Source organism: Lemur catta, chromosome 14 (genome assembly GCF_020740605.2).
Source record: "Lemur catta isolate mLemCat1 chromosome 14, mLemCat1.pri, whole genome shotgun sequence".
Taxonomy (NCBI): domain Eukaryota; kingdom Metazoa; phylum Chordata; class Mammalia; order Primates; family Lemuridae; genus Lemur; species Lemur catta.
This window is the reverse complement of record NC_059141.1, coordinates 68,605,458-68,626,527: the sequence shown is the minus strand read 5'-3', so window position 1 is coordinate 68,626,527 and position 21,070 is coordinate 68,605,458. Positions and strand designations below refer to the sequence as shown.

The 21,070-nt window shown below is 37.0% G+C and overlaps 1 protein-coding gene across 3 annotated transcripts in view; it reads left to right on the top strand.

Moving 5' to 3' along the window:
- The window catches only part of BMS1 (BMS1 ribosome biogenesis factor), a 57,438-nt gene that overhangs the window by 21,073 nt on the left and 15,295 nt on the right, over window positions 1-21,070 (top strand). For all 3 annotated transcript variants that reach the window (XM_045568192.1, XM_045568194.1, XM_045568191.1), the window contains exons 14-15: window positions 18,867-18,940; window positions 19,517-19,693. In XM_045568192.1, the coding sequence (XP_045424148.1) occupies window positions 18,867-18,940; window positions 19,517-19,693 (251 nt within the window). The remainder of the gene's footprint in view (window positions 1-18,866; window positions 18,941-19,516; window positions 19,694-21,070) is intronic.

The following is a 21,070-nucleotide window of genomic DNA, read 5'->3' as shown; positions in this document are numbered from 1 at the left end:
TAGTTTTTTATGGTTTCATTTTGTACATTTAGCTTGATCCCTTCTGGAACTCACATAAGGATCAACTTAATTTTATTTACAGGTCATTTTCAATCACAGTTGGTTAAATAATGTTAGTTTGTGATACATTCTTATTGTGTCTGTATGTGTACATCTAGAGTCAGTTATAAAGCCATTTAGGCTAGGTGCAGTGGCTCACACCTGTAATCCTAGCACTTTGGGAGGCTGAGGTAGGAGGATTACTTGAGGGCAAGACTTTGAGACCAGCCTGGGCAATAACAAGACCTCATCTCTACAAAAAGTAAAAAAATTATCTGGGCATGATGGCGAGTGCCTGTAGTCCCAGCTACTCCAGAGGCTGAGCCAGAAGGATCGCTTGAGCCTGGGAGTTGGAGGTTGCAGCGAGCTGTGATTGCATCATTGCAGTCTAGCCCAGGCAACAGAGCGAGACCCTGTATCAAAAAATAAATAAATAAATAAAGCCATCTCTTCTGTTATTGATCTCTTAATTCTCATGCCAATATCGTACTATTTCCTCTGTGAGTTATCTTTATTATACTTTTTAAAACCTTGTAAGGCAACTTGTTTCATTTTGTATTATTTTCTTAATTTTCTTAACATTCACAATTGTTAGGGTTTTTATTAGATTAATTTCTATTTAATTTTTATATTTTTGTTTAAATAATAGCAATATTTGCAAATTTTTCAAACAAAAAAGTTTTTACTATAGAAATTTATAAAGTTTAACAGTAGATATGCTGAATCCTACTTTTCCTCAGTTACTACTTCCAGCTTGGGGGTTGGTGGAGGAGTCCTAGCCAGCATGATACATTTTTTTCTTTTAACAAAAATGCTGTTTAACCTAACCTGTTTTGTTCTACAGTGGGCTTATTTCACTCAAATAGGTGTCATAGACATCCTTCGGTGTCACACACACACAGCAACAGCAACTTCATTCTTTCTGATGGTCATTGATGTGCCCTCATTTATTAACCATCGATTAACATTAAATTTTTTGTCTTTTACATGAATGTCCTTAATAATGTGTGGGGATTTTTCTGTAGAGCAGATTTTTAGAAATAGAATTACATTGTCACAGAGCATATACATTTTAACTTTGAAATTAAGTTGCCCTAGACAAATCTCAAATATCATACTCCAGCCTACAGTATGTGAAAAGCAGTTGTTCTTACATTTGGACCAAAACTGAATATTATCAGTTTTTAGTTTTGCTGGATTGATAGGCCAGCAGTGGTCCAAATTAACTTTGAAAGCCATTTTGATGAATTACAAAATATATATATATTTTTTAATTGGTATTACCTTAATCTGAAAAATTAATTTGGGAATAATTGAAACTTTCTTAAGTATTCAGTTCTGTTCAGGAATATAGTCTGTCCTTATTTAAACCTTTCAATCTCTGATTAAAGTGTCATGTATTGGGCCAGGCGCGGTGGCTCACCCCTGTAATCCTAGCACTGTTGGGGGCCGAGGCGGGAGGATCATTCGAGGTCAGGAGTTTGAGACCAGCCTGAGCAAGAGCGAGACCCGCCTCTACTAAAAATAGAAAGAAATGATTTGGACAGCTAAAAATATATATAGAAAAAAAAAATTAGCCGGGCATGGTGGCGCATGCCTGTAGTCCCAGCAACTCAGGAGGCTGAGGCAGGAGGATCACTTGAGCCCAGGAGTTTGAGGTTACTGTGAGCTAGGCTGACGCCACAGCACTCTAGCCTGGGCAATGGAGCGAGACTCTGCCTCAAAAATAAAAAATAAATAAATAAAGTGTCATGTATCACCATATATTTCTTATTATGGTTATTCCTAGACATTTTATATTTTAATACATTTTTAATGCCTTTTTGTCATTGCCTTATTGTTAATGATGTGTTTTACCTTACTGGATCTGTTGGTGTGATGTGTAATAGATTTGCTCTTATTAAACCATCCTTAAACTCCTGGGTTAAGCTATATAGGTGGATAATTGTTGTAACTGACAGATGCATATGGTTTGCTTTATTCTATTTCATTTGTATCTATCTGTATCGATCAATGAGTTGGATTACTATGTCTTTCTGAATGTATTATTTTTCAGGTTTTGTTATCAAGATGGTAGGTTCATAAAATAAGTTAGATAGTTTTCTTTGGATCTTTTTGTGAACTAAAAGAGTTTTTATGGCAAGGGGTTTGTCTTAATCACAAATATGAAAGAATTCAGTGGTGAAACTCTTGTTTCCTCCTTCTTCCTCCCCTCTTCTCTCTCTGGTAAAAAGGATTATATGCTTTCTTTTTTCTTTGGGAATTTTTTTAATGAAATATTTTAAAACTATAGAAAAGTTGAAATAATGATACAATAAACACAAATGTACCTACTATCTACCTTCAATAGTGGTTGATGTTTTGCCATGTGTGCTTTTTCTCTGTGTGTACGTGGTTTTCTGAACCATTTGAAAGTAAATAGCAAACTAGTATCTCTGCAGGCACCTGCTAACTATAATATCTATATGGAAAATTAACTATTAATATAATATTTAATTTAATCCATGTTCAGATTTTTCCAGTCAATCTCAAATGTTTTAAATCTGTTTTTTCCCCTCTTATTGGATCTGATTAGCTTTGATGATAACATTCGGCTGGTGTCTCCTTGGTCTTTTACTCTCCCTCTCTAGTGGGTCCCCACCAAATTGGGTTTGCAGGCCAAATTCACCCTACCACCTGTTTCCTGTGGGCTAAAAATGGATTTTACACTTTTAAAGGGCTAAAAAGCCTCAAAGGAATAATATGATGTGAATATTATATGAAATTCACGTTTCAGTCTCCATGAGTAAAGTTTTATTGGAACACAGCCATGTGCATTTGTTTGCATATTGTCTGTGGCTTCTTTTGTGCTATAGCAACAGAGTTGAGTAGTTACAACAGGAACCCTAGGGCCTGCAGAAAAGCCTAAAATATTTAATACTTGGCCATTTACAGAAAAACTTTGGCAACCCCTGATCTGGAGCAATACCCCAAATGTCCACCCATTTTTTTTAATGACAGTTGACTTTTGGAAGAGAACTGGTCCATCATTGTCTTGGAAGATGTCCCTTATTCTGGGTCTTTGTTTTCTTTTAGTGTCCTTTAACTTGTTCTTCTAGTGTCATTTAACATGTTCTTCCTCTGTTTCCCCAAATTCCTATAAACTACACGTTAGGATGGAAATCCTGATTAGATTCAGGTAAGCATTTCTGGCAGGTGTGCAGGTATATGTATCTATTAATAGAAGGTTATCTTACAGGTAATTTTAGATAACATTTTCAGTTTCTTCTGTGATTATTTGTTGAGTTTTTTATGGTGGTGCTTGTAGTTTTTGTGTTTATATTTTAACATTTTTATTAATAATTTTTCTTAAAGCTGTTTTACTGAAATTTTAAATTTATTATATAATAAAAAAGCTTTCATCTGTTATGTACTTTCTCATTTCCAATTTTGTTCCTCTCTTTTTCTTAAAGTTAGCTTTGTAAATTATTTGCTTTGTTAGATCCAGTGGCTGTCCCAGGCAGTCACTTCAGAATTTCTGTCACCACAGATTTGTTTTCCCAGATCTTGGACTTCATACAAATGTAATCAGCATGTATTCGTCAGTGTCTAGGTTCTTTGCTTCATCATGTTTTCATTTTTAATCAAACTTTAGATATATTTTGTATCTGTTTTATTAATAGCAATATAGTTTGGATAGTTCAGAGAATGTACATGTTCATGTACATTACAACCAAGAAATAAAACATTCCCATCACTGCAGAAAGGACCCCTGTGTCCCCACAACACCACCAGCCCCAAGGCAACCAGTCACTACAGATTAGGTTTGCCTTTTCTAGAATTGCATAATGAAGTGTAGTCTCTTTTGCCTGTGGATTCTTTTAGTTAGAATATTTTTGAGATTCATTTATATTGTAGTTTCTTCTTACTGCTGCGTGGAATTCTGTTGCATGGATATGCCACAATTGTTTATCCACTTTTCTCTTGATGGCCATTTCTGTTTATGTTTTTGGTTATTACAATTAAGACTGCTCTGAACACTGTTTTTTTGTAGAAACCAGTTTTCTTTTCTCATTGATAAAGACCTAGGATAGGCTGGGCCATAAGGGAGATGAATGCCCAACTTTATAAGAAACTGTGTAAGAGAGTCTGATTCTATCTTTTTAATATTTGGCTGCTGACAGCTTTTGAGCCCCTTCCCTCTTCTCCTCCTGCCCCACCCTGGGTAAGCTGATAAGAAGGCCCAGGTGCTCCCTCTTGTGGCGCCAGCAGGAAGTTTCCGTGTACACACCTGCCCTCACACAAGCCCCACCCTCTGAAACATCCACTGAAGCCCCCAAGCTCTCTTTTCCTTCCCAGTTCCCTCCTTGATAGAACTAGCTTGGGAAGCCTGCCCTGCTCTCCTCAGAAAGTCTCATTATGTGAGTCGTAAATCTTCCCGAACCCTTTTGCTGCATGTATACTGTCCCAGTCTCAACATCCAAACCGAATTTTGTAGGGGAGGTCTATCCTGTCTCCATGGGCCACCACAAAATAAACTGCCCGACAGTTCTCCAAAGAGAACTGGGCAGTGGGTAAGAGTTTCAGTTTACCTCTTCACCAATATCTGGTAATCATCAGTCTTTTTTTATTTAATCAGTTTAGTGGGTATGACATATCTCATTGTGGTTTTAATTTGCATTCCCTGATGAGAATGATGTTGAACATTTTTTCAAGTGCTTATTGGCCATTTGAATATCTTCTTTTTGTGAGATGTCTATTTAAGTCTTTTACTCACCTAAAAAAATTACTTTATTTCATAATAGTTTTAGGTTTATAGAAGAGTTGTGACTATGGTATGGAGTTCCCAAATACCTCACCCAGTTTCCCCTATTGTTATCATGTTACATGCATACAGTACATCTGTCACAGTTAGTGAAGAGAGTGCTAGCAAAATCTTGGATCTCTGGGAATCTGAGCATCTTTCCATGGGTTAAAGGGCCATGCGTTTTTCTTTTTCCGTGAGCTGTATTTGCATATGCTTTGCCCATTTTTCTATTGGGTTATTATTGATCTTTTTCTTATTTGTTTGTAGGAATTCTTTATATATTAAGAAAATTAGCCTTTTGTGATATGAGGTACCACCCCTATCCTCAGTTTAACATTTCTATTTAACTTTGTTTATGGTTCTTTTATGTGGAATTTTCTTTTCTAATGAAGTTATAATTGTCAGTTTTGCCTTAAATGGCTTTTGGACTATACCTTATACTTCAAAAAGCCTTTTGTATACAAATTGTAAAAAAAAAATTCATTGTTCTAGTACTTGATTCCAGTTTTCAGTTTAAATTACTGGTTCATATACTGATTCATCTGCTTATTTTGGTGTAAGTTGAGAAGCATAGATACAGTTTTTTTCAGGTGGTCAGCAAGTTCTTCCCAATACAATTGTTCTGTTTCCAGCTCATTAAAATGCCCTTTTTGCCATATTCTTCATATATGTGTATTTTTTTGGCATTTCTAGTTTACATCATTGGTCTCTGTTGATTCATTTATCATTAGGATAGCTTTATTGTGGGTTACTGAGACACCAGTTATTAAAGCTGTATATCTTTGTAGATTCTGGATATTAGCCCTTTATCGGATGTGTAGATGGCGAAGATTTTCTCCCATTCTGCAGGTTGTCTGTTTGCTCTGTTGGTTATTTCCTTAGCCGTGCAGCAACTTTTTAATTTAATCAAGTCCCATTTATTTATTGTTGTTGTTGCTGTAATTGCTATTGGGGTTTTACTCATAAATTATTTGCCTAGATAGGTATCTATTAATAGAAGAATTTTTCTTAAATTTTCTTCTAGAATTCTTACGGATTCATGCCTTACTAAGTCTTCTATCCGTCTTGAATTAATTTTTGTGAGTGGTGACAGATAGGGGTACTGCTTCATTCTTCTGCATGTAGCTATCCAATTTCTCCAGCACTGTTTATTGAATAGTGTTTGTTTTTTCCAGTATAAGTTATTGTCTGTTTTGTCAAAAATCAGTTGGGTGTAGGTACATGTTTTTATATCTGGGTTCTCTGTTCTGTTCCATTGGTCTGTGTCTCTATTTTTGTACAAATACCATGCTGTTTTGGTTGGTATAGCTTTGTAGTATTGCTTGAAGTCTGGTAATGTGATGCCTCCAGCTTTATACTTTTTGCTTAGGATTGCTTCAGCTATTTGGCCTCTTTTCTGGTTCCAGAGGAAGTGTAGAATTAGTTCTACTAGATCTGTAAAAATATGCCATTGGTATTTTGATGGGGGATTGCATTGAATCTGTAAATCACTTTGGGTAGTATGGACATTTTAACAATGTTGATTCTACCAATCTGTGAGTATGATTTCCATTTGTGTCCTCTGCAATTTCTTTCCTCAGTGTTTCATAGTTCTCCCTATAGAGATCTTTCACCTCCTTGGTTACGTATATTCTTAGGTGTTTTATTTTCTTTGCAGCTATTGTGAATGGTGTTGAGTCTTTGATTTGACTTTCAGCCTGACCGTTATTGGTATATAGAAATGCTACTGATTTATGTACATTGATTTTGTAACCTGAGACTTTGCTGAGTTTATTTATCAATTCAGTAGTCTCTTGGTATTTTTACTACCAAGAAAACCACTAGTCTTCGGGGTTTTCTAGAGACAAGATTATATTGTCAGCAAACAGCAATAGTTTGATCTCCTCTTTCCCAATTTGGATACCCTTTGTTTCTTTCTCTTGCCCGATTGCTTTGGCTAGGGCTTCCAGAACTGTTGAATAGCAGTGGTGACAGTGGACATCCTTGTCTTGTTCCAGTTCTTGGGGGGAATGCTTTCAACTTTTCCCCATTCAGTATGATGTTGGCTGTGGGTGTGCCATGTGTGGCTTTTATAATTTTGAGATGTGCTCCTTCTATGCCTAGTTTCTTGAGAGTTTTTATCATGAAAGGTGCTGGATTTCGTCAGATGCTTTTTCTGCATCTATTGAGATGATCATATGGTCTTTGTTTTTGCTTCTGTTTATGTGGTGAATCGTGTTTATTAATTTACATATGTTGAACTATCTTTGTATCACTGGGATGAAGCCCACTTGGTAATGGTCGATTATTTTTTTGATGTATTGTTGAATTTGGTTTGCTTATATTTTATTAAGGATTTTCACATCTATATTTTTCTATGTTCATAAGGGAAATTGGTCTGTAGTTTTCTTTTTTTGTTGTGTCCTTTCCTGGCTTTGGTAATGAGGTGACACTGGCTTCATAGATTTCTTCATTCCTTCTCAATGTTATGTGATAATTTTTGCAGTATGGGTACCAGTTCTTTTTTGTAGGTATGGTGGAATTTGACAAACAGATCAGCAAAAAAAAAAAAAAAGAACAAACCCACAAAGAACCCATTAAAAAGTGGGCAAAAAACATGAAGAGAAGTTTTTCAAAAGTAGATAGACAAATGGCCAACAAACATATGAAAAAATGCTCAACATCACTAATTATCAGGGACATGCAAATTGAAACCACAATAAGATATCACCTTACTTCTGTTAGAAAAGTCCAAAAACAATAGATGCTGGTGCGAATGCAGAGAAAAAGGACTGTTTATATACTGTTGGTGGGACTGCAAGTTACTACAACTCCTGTGGAAAATAGTATGAAGATTTCTCAAAGAACTAAAAGTAGACCTACCTTTGGATCCATCAGTCTCACTACTGGGTATCTACCCAGAGAAAAAGAAGTCATTTTATCAAAAAGACACCTACACTTGAATGTTTGTTGCAGCACAATTCAAATTGTAAGGATGTGGAATCAACCGAAGTGCCCATCAGTTCATGAGTGGATTAATAAAATGTGGTGTATGTATACCATGGAGTACTACTCAGCCATAAAAAGGATAAATTAATGCCTTTTGCAGCAATTTGGAAGGAATTGGAGACCATTATCCTAAATGAAGTATCTCAAGAATGGAAAAACAAAGACTACATGTACTCTCTAATAAATTGGAATTAACTGATGGGCACACAAGTGCACAAAGGAAAGTAAAAGTTATTGAAAATCAAGCAAGTGGGAGGAGGAGGAGGGGGGAGCAAAAACCCACCTAACAGGTACAGTGAACACTATTCAGGTGATGGGTACGTTTGTAGCCCTGACTCAAGCCATGTAGCAAAAACATTTATAGCCCGTTAATATATTGAAATAAAATTAAAAAAAGAAAACTGTTAAGAGAATAAAAAAAAAGTAAGCCACAATCTGGGACAAATATGTTAAACCATTTACCTGATAAAGGACTTGTATCAAGAATAAGTAAGTAAAATATATATATATTTTAAAAACTGTGTATCACCACTTCCTTTCTCTTCCCATTGTTACGTTGTTTTAGAATTCTGAGTATTCTCACTTGCTTATTTTTCCATGGAATTTAAGAATCATCTTTTCTGTTTCCAAAAGGAAGTTTGATGGGTTTCTTTTTTTAAACTGCACTATTTAAAGTATACAATTTGATAAGCTTTGATATATGAATATATCATCACCACAATCAGAATAATGCTCCCATTTGTCACCCCCTAAGTTTCTTTATGCCACCTTATAACCCCTCCATGCTGTCCTCTTCCATCACCAGGTAACTTCTGATCTGCTTTCTGTCACTATCCAGTAGGGTGTACCCTCTAAAATTTTATATAAATGGGATCATGCAGTATGTACTCTTTTCTAAATTCTTCTACGCAGTGTAATTATTTTGAGATTCATCATCTGTTGCATCTTTTTATTGGGGAATAGTATTCCGTTGTATGATGTACTGCAATTTATTTATCTGTTCACCTGCTGATGGACAATTCCCAGTTTTTTAATATTACGAGTAAAGATACTGTGAACATTTTTATACAAGTCTTCATATGAACAACTGCATTTATTTCTCCTGGGTAGATACCTCAGAGTGTACTAAATGGGTCATGTGATAGATGTACGTTTTAGTTTTTAAAAAATCGCCGAAATGTGACATTTTGGGCTGAATGATTAAAAACAAAAAAGAGAGAGAGAGAAATTGCCAAACTGTTTTCCAGAGTTGTTGTACCATTTTTTATTTCCTCCAGAACTTTATGTGACTTCCAGTTGTTCCACTCCATATCTTTGCCAATCTTGATATGGACAGTCTTTTAAATTGTAGACATCTTTTAAGTGTAAAGTTGTATCTTGTGGTTTTAATGATTAATGGTATTGAGCATTTTTAAATGTATTTATTTGCCATTTATTTCTTCTTTAATAGTGTCTGTTCAAATCTTTTGCCCATTATTTTAATCTGGTTGCTTGTCTCCTTACTGAATTTTAAGAATTTTTACATATTCTTGTTACAAGTTCTATGTCATATGTGATTTGCAATTATTTTGCCTGGTGTATGGCTTATCTTTTCATATTTTTTTTCATAGTCACCCGAGATTGTATCTTTTCATGTTTTTAACAGGCTCTTTATAGGGCAGAGTTTTTAATTTTGATGAAGGCCAACTTATTAAGTTTTTCTTTTATGGACTCTGCATATCATGTCTAAAAAATCATTGCCTCACCCAAGGTCACAAAGATTTCCTCATATGTTCTATCAGTCTTACAATTTTAGGTTTTACATTTAGGTCTATGATCCAATTTGAGTTAATTTTTTATATGGTGTTAGGTTATATGAATATCCACTTTTCCCAGCACCATCTGTTGAAAAGACTATCTTTTTCCCCATTGAATTGCCTTGCATTGGTTGACCATATATGGGTGTTTCTGGACTCTGTTTTATACCCTGGATACATTTGTTTATTTTTATACCAATACTACAGTGTCTCAGTTACTTATAGCTTTATAATTAGTCTTGAAATTAGGTAGTTTAAGTTTTCAGACTTATTCTTCTTTTCAAAGTTGTTTTGGCTATTCTAAGTTCTCTGCATTTTCATATAAATTTTAAGATCAGCTTGTTGTTTGCTACACAAAATGCTCACTGCAATTTAGATTGGTTTTTCATGGAACTTGTAAAACAATTTGGGAAAATACACACCTTAACAATATTGAGTTTTTTGATCCATGAACACAACATCTCTTCATTTATTTTGTTCTTCTTTAATGTCTCTCAGTCTTTTCAGAATATAGTCTTGTACAACTCTAAACAAATGTATCCCAAAGTATTTCATATTATTAATGTTATTTAAATGATACTATGAATTTGTATTTGTGTGTTGCTAACATATAGAAATACAGTTGATTTTTGTATGTTGATCTTGTATCCTGTAATCTTGCTAAATCACTCATTAGTTCTAATAGGTTTTTTAATATATTTTGTAGAATTTTCTGCAAAGACCATCATATATGATCTGTGAATAAAGATAATTTTACTTCTTTCTTTTCTATCTGGGTGATTTATTAATTTTTCTTGCCTTGCTTCACTGGCTCAAACTTCCAGTATAGTGTTGATTAGAAGTGGTCAAAATAAACAGTCTTGCTTTGTCCTGGTTTTGCTTATTTTTCCAAGTGAACTTTAGAATCATCTATTTCCAAAGGAAATCTCTGTGGGTTTTCTTTTTTCCTAATTAAGCTTTTTATTTTGCAGTAATTGTAGGTGGAATTGTAGATTCACATGCGCTTATAAGAACTAATACAAAGAGATCTCTTGTACCTTGTACTATACTATATGTATACTGTATGTACTGTGTATATTATTATATATAGTATAAGATCACAACCTGGATATTGACATTAATACAATCCACTGATCCTATGTAGATTTCCTCAGTTGTACTTGTGTGTTGTGTGTGTGTGTGTGTATGTAGTTCTGTGCTCTTTTATCACATATACAGTTTAGTATGTCTGCCAAAAGTTAAGATACAGAACAGTTACATCACAAGGATCCTTTGTGTTGCTCTTTTATAAACACACCCACCTCCTTGCTCTTCCTCTATCCCCCAATTCTTATCCCTATCAACCACAAATCTGTTTTCCATTTCTGTCATTTTCAAGGATGTTAAGTAAACAGAATCATACAAGATATAACCTTTTGTGACTGACTTGTTTTCACTTAGCATAATTCCCTGGAGAGCCATTCCAGTTGGTGCATGTAACTATAGTTCATTACTTTTTATTGCCGAGTAGCATTCCATGGTATGGCTGTATCAGTTTGTTTAGCCTTTCACCCCTATAGGAGATCTGGGTTTTTTACTATTAAGAATCAAGCTGCTATGAACATTTATATATAGGTTTTTGTGTAAATATGTACTTCCCATTTTTCTGGGATAAATTGTCAAGAATGCAATTGCTGAGTAATATGGCAATTGCATATCTTGTTTTTTGGGAAACTTCCAGAATGATTGGTCCATTTTATATTTTTAACAGCAATATATGAGTGAGCTAATTTCTTTGCATCCTTGCCAATGTGTGGTATTCTCACTATAGTTTATTTTAGGCATTCTAATAGGTGCGTAGTGATATTTCATTGTGATTTTAATTTACATTTCCCTGATGGCTAATGATGTTGTATTTTTTTCAGATGCTCATTTGCCATCTTTTATGTCTTCTATACAGATGTAAAGTGTCTGTGGTTGTCTTTTGCCCTTTTTTAATTGTTTTTTTTTTTTTTTTTTTTACTGTTGAGTATTGGAAGTACTTTATATATTTAACTCCATTATCAGATACCTGGTTTGCAGATATTTTCTCCTAATCTATAGTTTTTCTTTTCTTTTCTTTTCTTTTTCTTTTCTTTTTTTTTTTTTTCAGACAGAGTCTCACTTTGTTGCCCAGGCTAGAGTGCCATGGCGTCAGCCTAGCTCACAGCAACCTCAAACTTCTGGGCTCAAGCGATCCTTCTGCCTCAGCCTCCCAAGTAGCTGGGACTGCAGGCATGTGCCACCGTGCCCGGCTAATTTTTTCTATATATATTTTTAGCTGTCCAGATCATTTTCTTTCTATTTTTAGTAGAGACGGAGTCTCGCTCTTGCTCAGGCTGATCTCGAACTCCTGAGCTCAAACAATCCTCCTGCCTCGGCCTCCCAGAGTTCTAGGATTACAGGCGTGAGCCACCACACCCGGCCTTTTCATTTTTTTTAACAGGGCCTTCCACAGAGCAAAAGTTTTTTAATTCTGATGATATCTAATTTATCAGGTTCTTTTTTAAGGGATTGTGCAGTTGGTGTCAAGTCTAGGAACTGTTTCTTATTCTTTGATCCTGAAGATTTTTCTCCTGCATTGTTTTCTAAAAGTTGTATAGTTTTTTGTTTTCTGTTTATATCCATGATCTATTTTGATTTTTTTTTTATATAAGGTGTGAGGCTTAGGTCAAAGTTTATATTCTTACCTATGGGTATATAATTTTTCCAGCACCATTTGTTCCATTGAATTGCTTTTGTACCTTTGTCAAAAATAAGTTAAGCATCTTTGTGTGGGTCTATTTCTGGGTTCTCTCTTATGTTCCGTTGACGTCATTCGTTAATCGCTTGGCTAATACCACATTCATGGTCTTGGTTACGGCAGTTTTGTAGCAAACATCAGTGTTGAGTAAGAGTGATTCCTTTCACTTTTTTCTTTTTCAAGATTGGTTTAGCTATGCCACAGCCTGTGACTTTCCATATAAATTTTAGAATAAACTTGTCTATGTCTACAAAAACTCAGCTGGGATTTTGACAGGAATTGCATTAAACCTATAGATTAGTTTGGAGAGAATCTTTTCTATTTTAATTATTCAAATCCATGAACACAAATGTTTCTCCATTTATTTTTTTATTTATTTCATCAGTATTTTGTGATTTTCAGCATACTGGTTGTGAATATATTTAATAAGTTTACACTTAAGTATTTAATTTTGATTGATTTTCATGTGTTTATCTTTTATCTTGCTGAACTCACTTATTAGTTCTAGGAGGTTTGGGGGTTTTTTGTGGATTGCCTGGGATTTTCTATACAGACATTCATCTTACTTGGAAATAAGGACAGCATTATTTCTTCCTTTTCAACCTGTGGAGCCTGTTCTTCCTGCCTCCCTCCTCCTTTCCTTCCTTTTGTCCGTCATTGACTAGGACTTTCAGTACTGTGTTGAATGAGAGTGCTAAGAATGACCTCACACATTGTTCTTGATATTTTCACTGTGGTTTTTTTTTTTTCTCTCCATGACTGGCTGTTGGATTTTGTCAGATGTCTTTTAGTGTCAATTGATATGACCATATGAATTTTATTCTTTACCCTTTTGATATAGTGGATTACATTGATTAATTTTTGAATGTTGAGCCAACCTTGCATACCTGGAATAAATCTCACATTGGTGATGCCTGAAAATGAAAATGCAACATATGAGAATTTGTATACAAATCTTTTCATATGTTGTTAGATTCCATTTGACAGTATTTTGTTGAGGACTCTTTGTGTCTAAGTTCATGAAAGATACTGGTCTATAGTGGGTTTTTTGTTTGTTTTGTTTCCCTTTCTGGGGGGTACTGTCTTCATCTGATTTTGGTATCAGGGTAATAATAGCCCCATAAAATGAGTTGGAAAGTGTTCTCTATTCTTCTGTTTTCTGGAAGAGTCCACCTAGAATTGGGAAGAATTCTTTTACTATTTGGTATAATTCTCCAGTGAAACCATCTGGACTTGGAGATTTCTTGTTCAGAAACTTTTAATTACAAATTTTATTAATATTTCTTTGATGATTGAGGTTATCCATTTCACCTTGCCTGAATTTGGTAGTTTATGATTTTCAAGGAATTTCAAGGCCTGTTGGGGAAGTGGAAGCTCCACTGAATGTCTTCTCCTAGAGGCCAGCTTGGGTGTTCTGAGGGTGATGTTCACTCTTTTAATGGCTGCAGTATCCTTTTTGATAATCCCGTTTCCTTCTTGGTATTGTTGATTTATCTCTTCTCTGTTTTTATCATTATAAGATTTGTTAATTTTGTTGATTTTATTCAAATAACCAGCATTTTATTTCATTGGTTTTCTGTTGGTTTACTATTTTCAATTTTGTTGATTTTTTTCTTTTCTTCTGCTTGTTTTAGGTTTATTTTGCTCTTTTTTTTTTCAATTTTCTTAGATTATTGGTTCAAGACCTTTTTTCATTTCTTGTGTAAGCATTTCCCTCTCATCACTGCTTAGCACAAATTTTCATATGTCGTATGTTCATTTTCGTTCGGTTCTGTACATTTTTATACTTCCTTTGGGACTTCTTTTTGGCCCATGCCTTGTTTAGAAGTATATTGTTAATTACCAAATGTTTAAAGAGTTTCTTCTTGTGTTCCTATTATTGATTTCTAGTTTGATTACATTATATTCTGAGAATATACCTTAGGATTTGAATTCTGTTAAATTTATTGAGATTTGTTTTGTTGCTCAGAATGTGCTTTGTCTTGGTAGATGTTCTGTTGATGCTTTAAAAATTTATGTATTCTGCTGTTGGTGGATGGAGTGTTCTACAGATGTCAGTTAGATTCTGCGGGTTGACTGGATTGTTCAGATCTTCTGTATCCTTGCTCATTTTCTGCCTAGTTTTAACAGTTGCTGAGAAGAGGATATTGAAGTTGCAAAGTATAATATAATTGTGGATTTTATCTACATTTTCTTTCAGTTCTATCAATTGTTGCTTCATTTATTGGAGGCTCTGTTGGTGCATACAACATTTAGGATTGTTATGTCTTCTTGGGGATTGATCCTTTTGCCATTATGTAGTTGTTATGGTCACTTCCTTTTCACCCCTTTTGCTCTTGAGGGAGAGCTCTTCGCCCTAAATAGTACAAGATGGCCAAACACATGACACCCAACCTGGACAGATGAAATTGACAGCAGTTTTTTAGTCACATCTACTCACAGCTCAGGGGAGGGTGACGCTGCACACCAAGAAGGGCCGCAAAGGCGTTGTACTCAGGAGCAGAGTGAACAGCCAGGGGCTGTGGGAGGTGAGCTTTGTAGCAATGAGAACATAGGATGACCATTGGTTCCCTTGGAAAGATGTGATTGGCTTGTTTGAATAACAAGTGGGCAGACCAGTGAAGAAAAAAACTAGCTGGGTGAGGAGGCTTTCCTGCTGGGGGCTGCGGGACCTATCTGACAGGAGCAGGGAAACTCACAGTTAAGCCTTTGGCGCCCTGTGAGGCTCAAAGATATTAAGCCAGCACATGCCAATTTTACATCTTAAAATTGAGCAAAGATCCTCTCTCACTTTAGTAATTTTTTTCCTCTCAAGTTTACTTCATGAGATATTAATATAGCCACTCCTGCCTCTTTAAAAAATTGTTTGCATGGTGTATCTTCCTCCATCCTTTCAGCCTATTTAGGTTGTTATGTTTGAAGTGAGTTTCTTATAAACAGTGTCTATTTGGGCCATGTGTTTATATCCTCTCCATCAATCTGTCTTTTGGTGTGTTTGTGCTATTTACATTTAAGGTGCTTATTGATACATAATTGCTTAAGTCTGATATTTTATGATTTGTTTTGTTTCCTCTGGTTCCCTTTCTTTCCACCTTGATTTATTTATAGTGTTTTTGAGTGTGTCTCTTTGTGTAGTTTTGTAGTGGTTGCTCTGGGTGTTACAATGTGCATGTGGTAAAATAATAGTCTACTAGTGCCAACATTTTACCACTTTGAAATGTGGAACCCTGCCTTTCATTTAGTCCCTTTACCTTCCCCACTTTTAAATATCATTGGCTTGAGTATTTGATGCTGGTATAGTGTTTTAGTCATCAAATGTAATTCTAAAAACTCACGAGGAAGATAGTCAATTGCATATATCCACATTGTATCTACGTTTCTGGCCTTTCTGCTGTTTCTCCCCGCTCTGCATGGTCCCATATTCATCCTTTTATAACTTCCTTTCTGCTTAATAACTTTATGTAGCCATTTTTCAAGGATAGGTCTGCTAGTGACAAATTCCTATAGTTTCTTTCATTCTTCTGAGAATGTATTTCCTTCTTCATTTCCAACGGATTGTTTTGCTAGGTGTAGAATTCACAGCTGACCGTTCTTTTCTTCAAGCACTTGAAAAATGCTGGGTTACCTCCTTCTGGGTTCCATGATTTCAGAGGAGAAACATAACTGTCATTTGAATGTGTGTGCCCCCACATTTATTCTACCTTTCATTCTGGCTGCTTTAAAGATTTTGCCTTTGTTTTTAGTGTTCAAAACTTGAATGGGTGTGGATTTCTTTGGGTTCACTTTGAGGTTTGCTCGGCTTCTCAAATCTGTAAGTTTCTATATTTACTAAACTTGAGAAACTTCAGTCATTATTTCTTTGTGTACTCTTTCAGCCCTTGTCTCCTTTGGGACTTGGCATAAATGTTGGGCGTTTTGTTATTGTCCTGTATGTCTGTGAGGCTCTGTTCGTTTGTTTCCGTCTATTTTCTCTCTATTGTTTAGTCGGGGTGAATTCTGTTGATTGGGCCTCAGTTTCTCCATTTATCTCCTCTGTCATCTCCATTTTTACTGTGGAGCCCATCCAGAGAGTTTTTAATTTCTGTTACCGTATTTTCATTCTCTAATTTCCATTAGACTCTTGTTCAGTTGCTTTGCTGAAGTTTCAGTTTTTTTGTTTGTTGCTGTAGGATTTGTAGTTGCTTTTAGTAATGCTTTTAATAATTTTCTGAAGCATTTTAATAATGGCTGCTTTACGATACAAGTCAGACAATTCCAAAATCTGATCCATTTCGGTCTTCAGTTGTCTTTTCACACTCAGATTATAATATTCTTGGTTCATGTAATGACAGGTTATATTCTCTTGTATACCACATACGTGGTTATTATGTTAGGAGACTGGGCCCCATGTAACATTTTTATTTTCACAGGCAGTACTCCTGTTTAGGTTTAGTAGTACTGGTCTACTTTGTGGGCTGTGGTTCCAATGACAATTTAGTGTCAGAGCCTTCATGGTGCTATTTTGGTCTGCTTGGTTTATCTGGTGCCACTGGCACTCTGCCTGGTCCCTCCTGGTGCCCACTTGAGGGAATAGGCGAGCTGCCCCAGGCTGGGCCACCTGCTGCAACTGGGTTGGGGGAGGTTGTTTTGGCCTATGTGGGGGGGGATTGCTTATTTTTGGGGGGATATCCTTTGCTGGGCTTGCCTGGCCCCACATTATTTTTGGATGTGGGAGGAGAGCATCAGACCAGGTAGAATTGCCCTTGCCAGTAACCTTCAGCCACCCTGATGTTTTGATAAAAGAGGGGCGGTTGGCCCAGGCCCTCGGGGAAAGAGAGCACCTTTAGGCCATTGTTGTCAGTGAGCCTCCCTGTCCCCCTACCAGGGCTGCTGCAGGTGTACCTCTTTCAATCTGGGGGAAGAATGACCTTGCCTAGTTGCCTTCTGCTGCTGGATTGTGGGCTGGGAAACACTGGGCCTGGGTCACCTTTCTGCTGGGTGAGGTCTGGTGAGACATCCTGCTCTACTGTGTCATTCCTGTGTCCCAGGGTCCCTCACCAGTCCATCTTTTTCTTTCCACCTTTCAGAGTTCTTTGATTGTCTCTTGTGTCTCGCACTATTTCTAGAGTTTGGGTTATAGGAGAGAAGAACACTGTGTTCTCTTCTTTAGCCAGAAATCCTTATTGGTGATTTCGTATTGGAACTGTGTTAAAGAGAACTGGCATATTTGTGATGTTTAGTCTTTCTTTATAAACTAGGGTATGTCATTATTTGTTCAGCAGATAGTATTTACAGTACCTACATCCTTGGGTTGTACTGCAGAGTGCAGTTAGGGCAAGTAAAGTACTGAAAGTGGTGCCTGGTATGGAGAGCACCTGGAAGCATTATTAGCTTATGGTGCTATTGGTAGCATATTAAAACTTTTTAATTTTATCTTTTAAATGAAGTTCCCGCACATTTCTCATTAGATTTATTCCTATTACATCCTTTTTAAATTTTTATTATTGTACAAATAGAAGCTTCCCATCTATTTTATCTTCTGCCCAGTTCTTTGGTTCTATCTTATGTGAAAATGTTTTAATACCTTTTTAAATGTTGCCTTCCTAAAGGAGTTTCAACTTGTCTATTTAAGAGTAGGACCTATAACTGAGCTCCAGAAATGAATGAAGGAATGAGTGAATGAGCACTTCCTGTGGGCCTGGTGCTGTTTTGGGCTTTACTTTTATTTTATTTTCTATACTTTATAGAATATAAGATTTTCCCTGGGTGTGTTACATGGTTGTGTTGTGTTGAACTTACTTCAAGACTCTTTTTCCTATATGCTGTTACCAAGCCAGGGCTTTTTGTTTGTTTGTTTGTTTGTTTGTTTGAGAGAGAGAGAGAGTCTTGTTCTGTCACCCCAACTAGCATGCAGTGGAGTGATTATGGCTCATTGCAGTCTCTAACTCCTGGGCTCAAGTGATCCTCCCACCTCAGCCTCCTGAGTAGCTGGGACTACAGGCACATGCCACCATGCCCAGGTAATTTTTCTATTTTTAGTATGTACAGGGTCTTGCTTTTGCTCAGGCTGGTATCAAACTCCTGACCTCAAGCCATCCTCCCACCTCAGCCTCCCAGAGTACTAGGATTACAGATGTGAACCACCGCGCGCCTGCCCAAGCCAGGGCTTTTCTATTCACTCTTTGAACTGTTGGTTTTGGGGACTCCCCTGCTGGCCCATGCCTGCCACCTCTGTGTCTCTCTCCTCTAGAGTGTTAATAGCTCTTGGCTAAGTGGGATTTCGAAATAAAGTATGGAAGTGTGGATTGGATCCATTTACTTTACCTAAACAGATGATGAAATACTAACAATTTTTTTAAAAAGCCTTTGTAAGTGCAGAACCCTCTTGGTATGTATGGTAACGGGAACAACAAGACCGAGGTTTGGAATGCAGAGCACACAGCCTGCCTGGGCAGGTGGTCCTGGTGGCTCACACAGGCCCCATTCATAGAGGAGCCTTTGGATGTTCTTTTCTCAGAGGAGCTCTACGGCGACTTTGAAGACCTGGAGACAGGAGACGTGCACAAGGGAAAATCAGGCCCGGATTCCAAGGTATGACTTTGCCATGGCCGGCTGTCAGCTCAAGGGGCCTATATTGAGAAATGCAAATCTTACCTGTTATCTGTGAAGATTATAGACCAGATAGAGAGATTCATTCCTGAAAGTGTGGAGATGTCGGGACAGATAAAAGGTTATTTGTTTATTTGTTATTCTTGGTCTTTTGATGACACCTACTACCCCTTCTTGCCATACTCATTTACAATTTTTTATTCATGGAAGTTTTAGCCCCTGGATCTTCCTCTCCACCATTCCTTTTGCCATCATCTTCCTCTTTGTACATTTAACTGTCATTTAGAAAAGCAAATTCCCTGTTCTCCCTAGTACTTATTGAGAACAGTTTCTGGAAGCATCTGAGTCGAGGACACTTACTATTGTTTTTATTCCTGTTTGGCATTCCCAGCCAGATTAAGGAATGAGAGTTAATCGTAATGCAGGTGTCCGTTTCCTGTAGCAATACCATTTTATTTAGAGATAAAGGCTGTGTTTTGTTTTATTTAAACTCTGCTTTAATGATTAAAGAAAAGATCTCTATAAACTTTACAAAATTTTCTTTTTTGGAAATTGAAGAGTAAAGATGTAGAGAAAGAAGTTAAGGAAGAAATTGGCAGTGACGCAGAGGAAAGTGCCAAGAAAAAGCATTTAGATAAGAAGAGAAAACTGAAGGAGATGTTTGATGCAGAATATGACGAAGGAGAAAGCACATATTTTGATGATCTTAAAGGAGAAATGCAGAAACAAGCACAGGTAAGAAAACTCAGTTCCTCTTAGTCTCTTGTCAAGGCTGTAACAGACCTAACTCTGGGTCTCTGCTTCTGTGCTTTTCATCCTGACTCCTGGGTCGAGATGCATGTGAGTGTGTTTCAGTGTGTTTATTCATATGGTGATCTAATTGCTCCTTCAGTCTGAAGTTCACCAGAAAAATATCATTACCTATTTTTTATACCAAGCATTAGGTGCAGATGAAGCAGAAATCGCTGAGGCATGGTGGTCACTTTTGAGGATCTCACAGTATAGTGATTTGAGACAGTGTGTTATTCAGTTCAGTGCAAGCATTGGCTTCACATTCCAGCTGCTGCTCCCTGGTTTGTGGTCTGTGTGGCTTATGCACATACCAGTGCTTTCCGGGGGAAGTTTTCTGAAAACTCTTCTTGGTCGGAGTTCAGAAGGACATACTGAGTGTAAGGTCAGATGTGGAGCTGAAGGGAGATAGTGTGGCCGTCCTGCCTGGGGGTGCTGAGCAGGCTGTTCCAGGTGATGGTCTCACTCTGAAGGAGACACAGAGATGTGTTTACAGTCGATAGTGAGCGTCTGAGTTGTGCTTTGTTAGTGGGGCCACCGAGCATCTCTGTGAGCTGGACCATACAAATTAACCATATGATTTGTGAAAATGTGGTTGAAAGGCTTTGCTCAACCTGGGCCTTCATCTAGTCAAAGAAGTATCTCGTGATTAGTCATTAACTTAGTGGTTACAAGTCTGTGTTGATCTTTGACAGACATGAATAACAAATGTAAAACCAGTTCTGAAGTCTTTGCCTCAGCCCATTTACAATTTAAGGTTACTTAGAGCCTTGTGGGCCATTGTAAAAGACTTTGAATTTTCACTCAGTGAAGGGAGCCCTTGGACAGTTTGGAGCAGAGGCCAGATATTCATGATCAGCTTCCCTTTGAAAGGATTGCTCTGGCAGTTCAGTCATATGGCGCAAACCAGGGAGGTGGCAGTAGAGGTGAGACAAAGAGTCACATCTGGATATACTTTATTTGAAAGCTAAATCACAAGGATTTCCTAGTGGAGTGAATGTGGGGTGGGTGGGAGTAAAAGAGGATGACAAGCAGAAGTTAACTGGAAGGATGGGTTGTCATTAGGTAGGTAGGAAAGCCTCTAGTTGGTGCAGCCTTGTCTGGGAAGATGATTTGTGGGGTTGGGTAGGTTTGAGGTATGCTCAGACAAGTGGAGTGTCAAGTCTAGAGAGAGAGGTCTGGCCAGGGACTCAGATGTACTGTCCTCAGCATATAGATGGCTACTTAAAAGCCACGAGATGGCCTGGGGAGTGAGTGCAGAGACGGGGCAGGCGGAGCAGGACTGATGTGGGTGAGAGGAGGGAGCAGCAGTGGGGCCCAAGC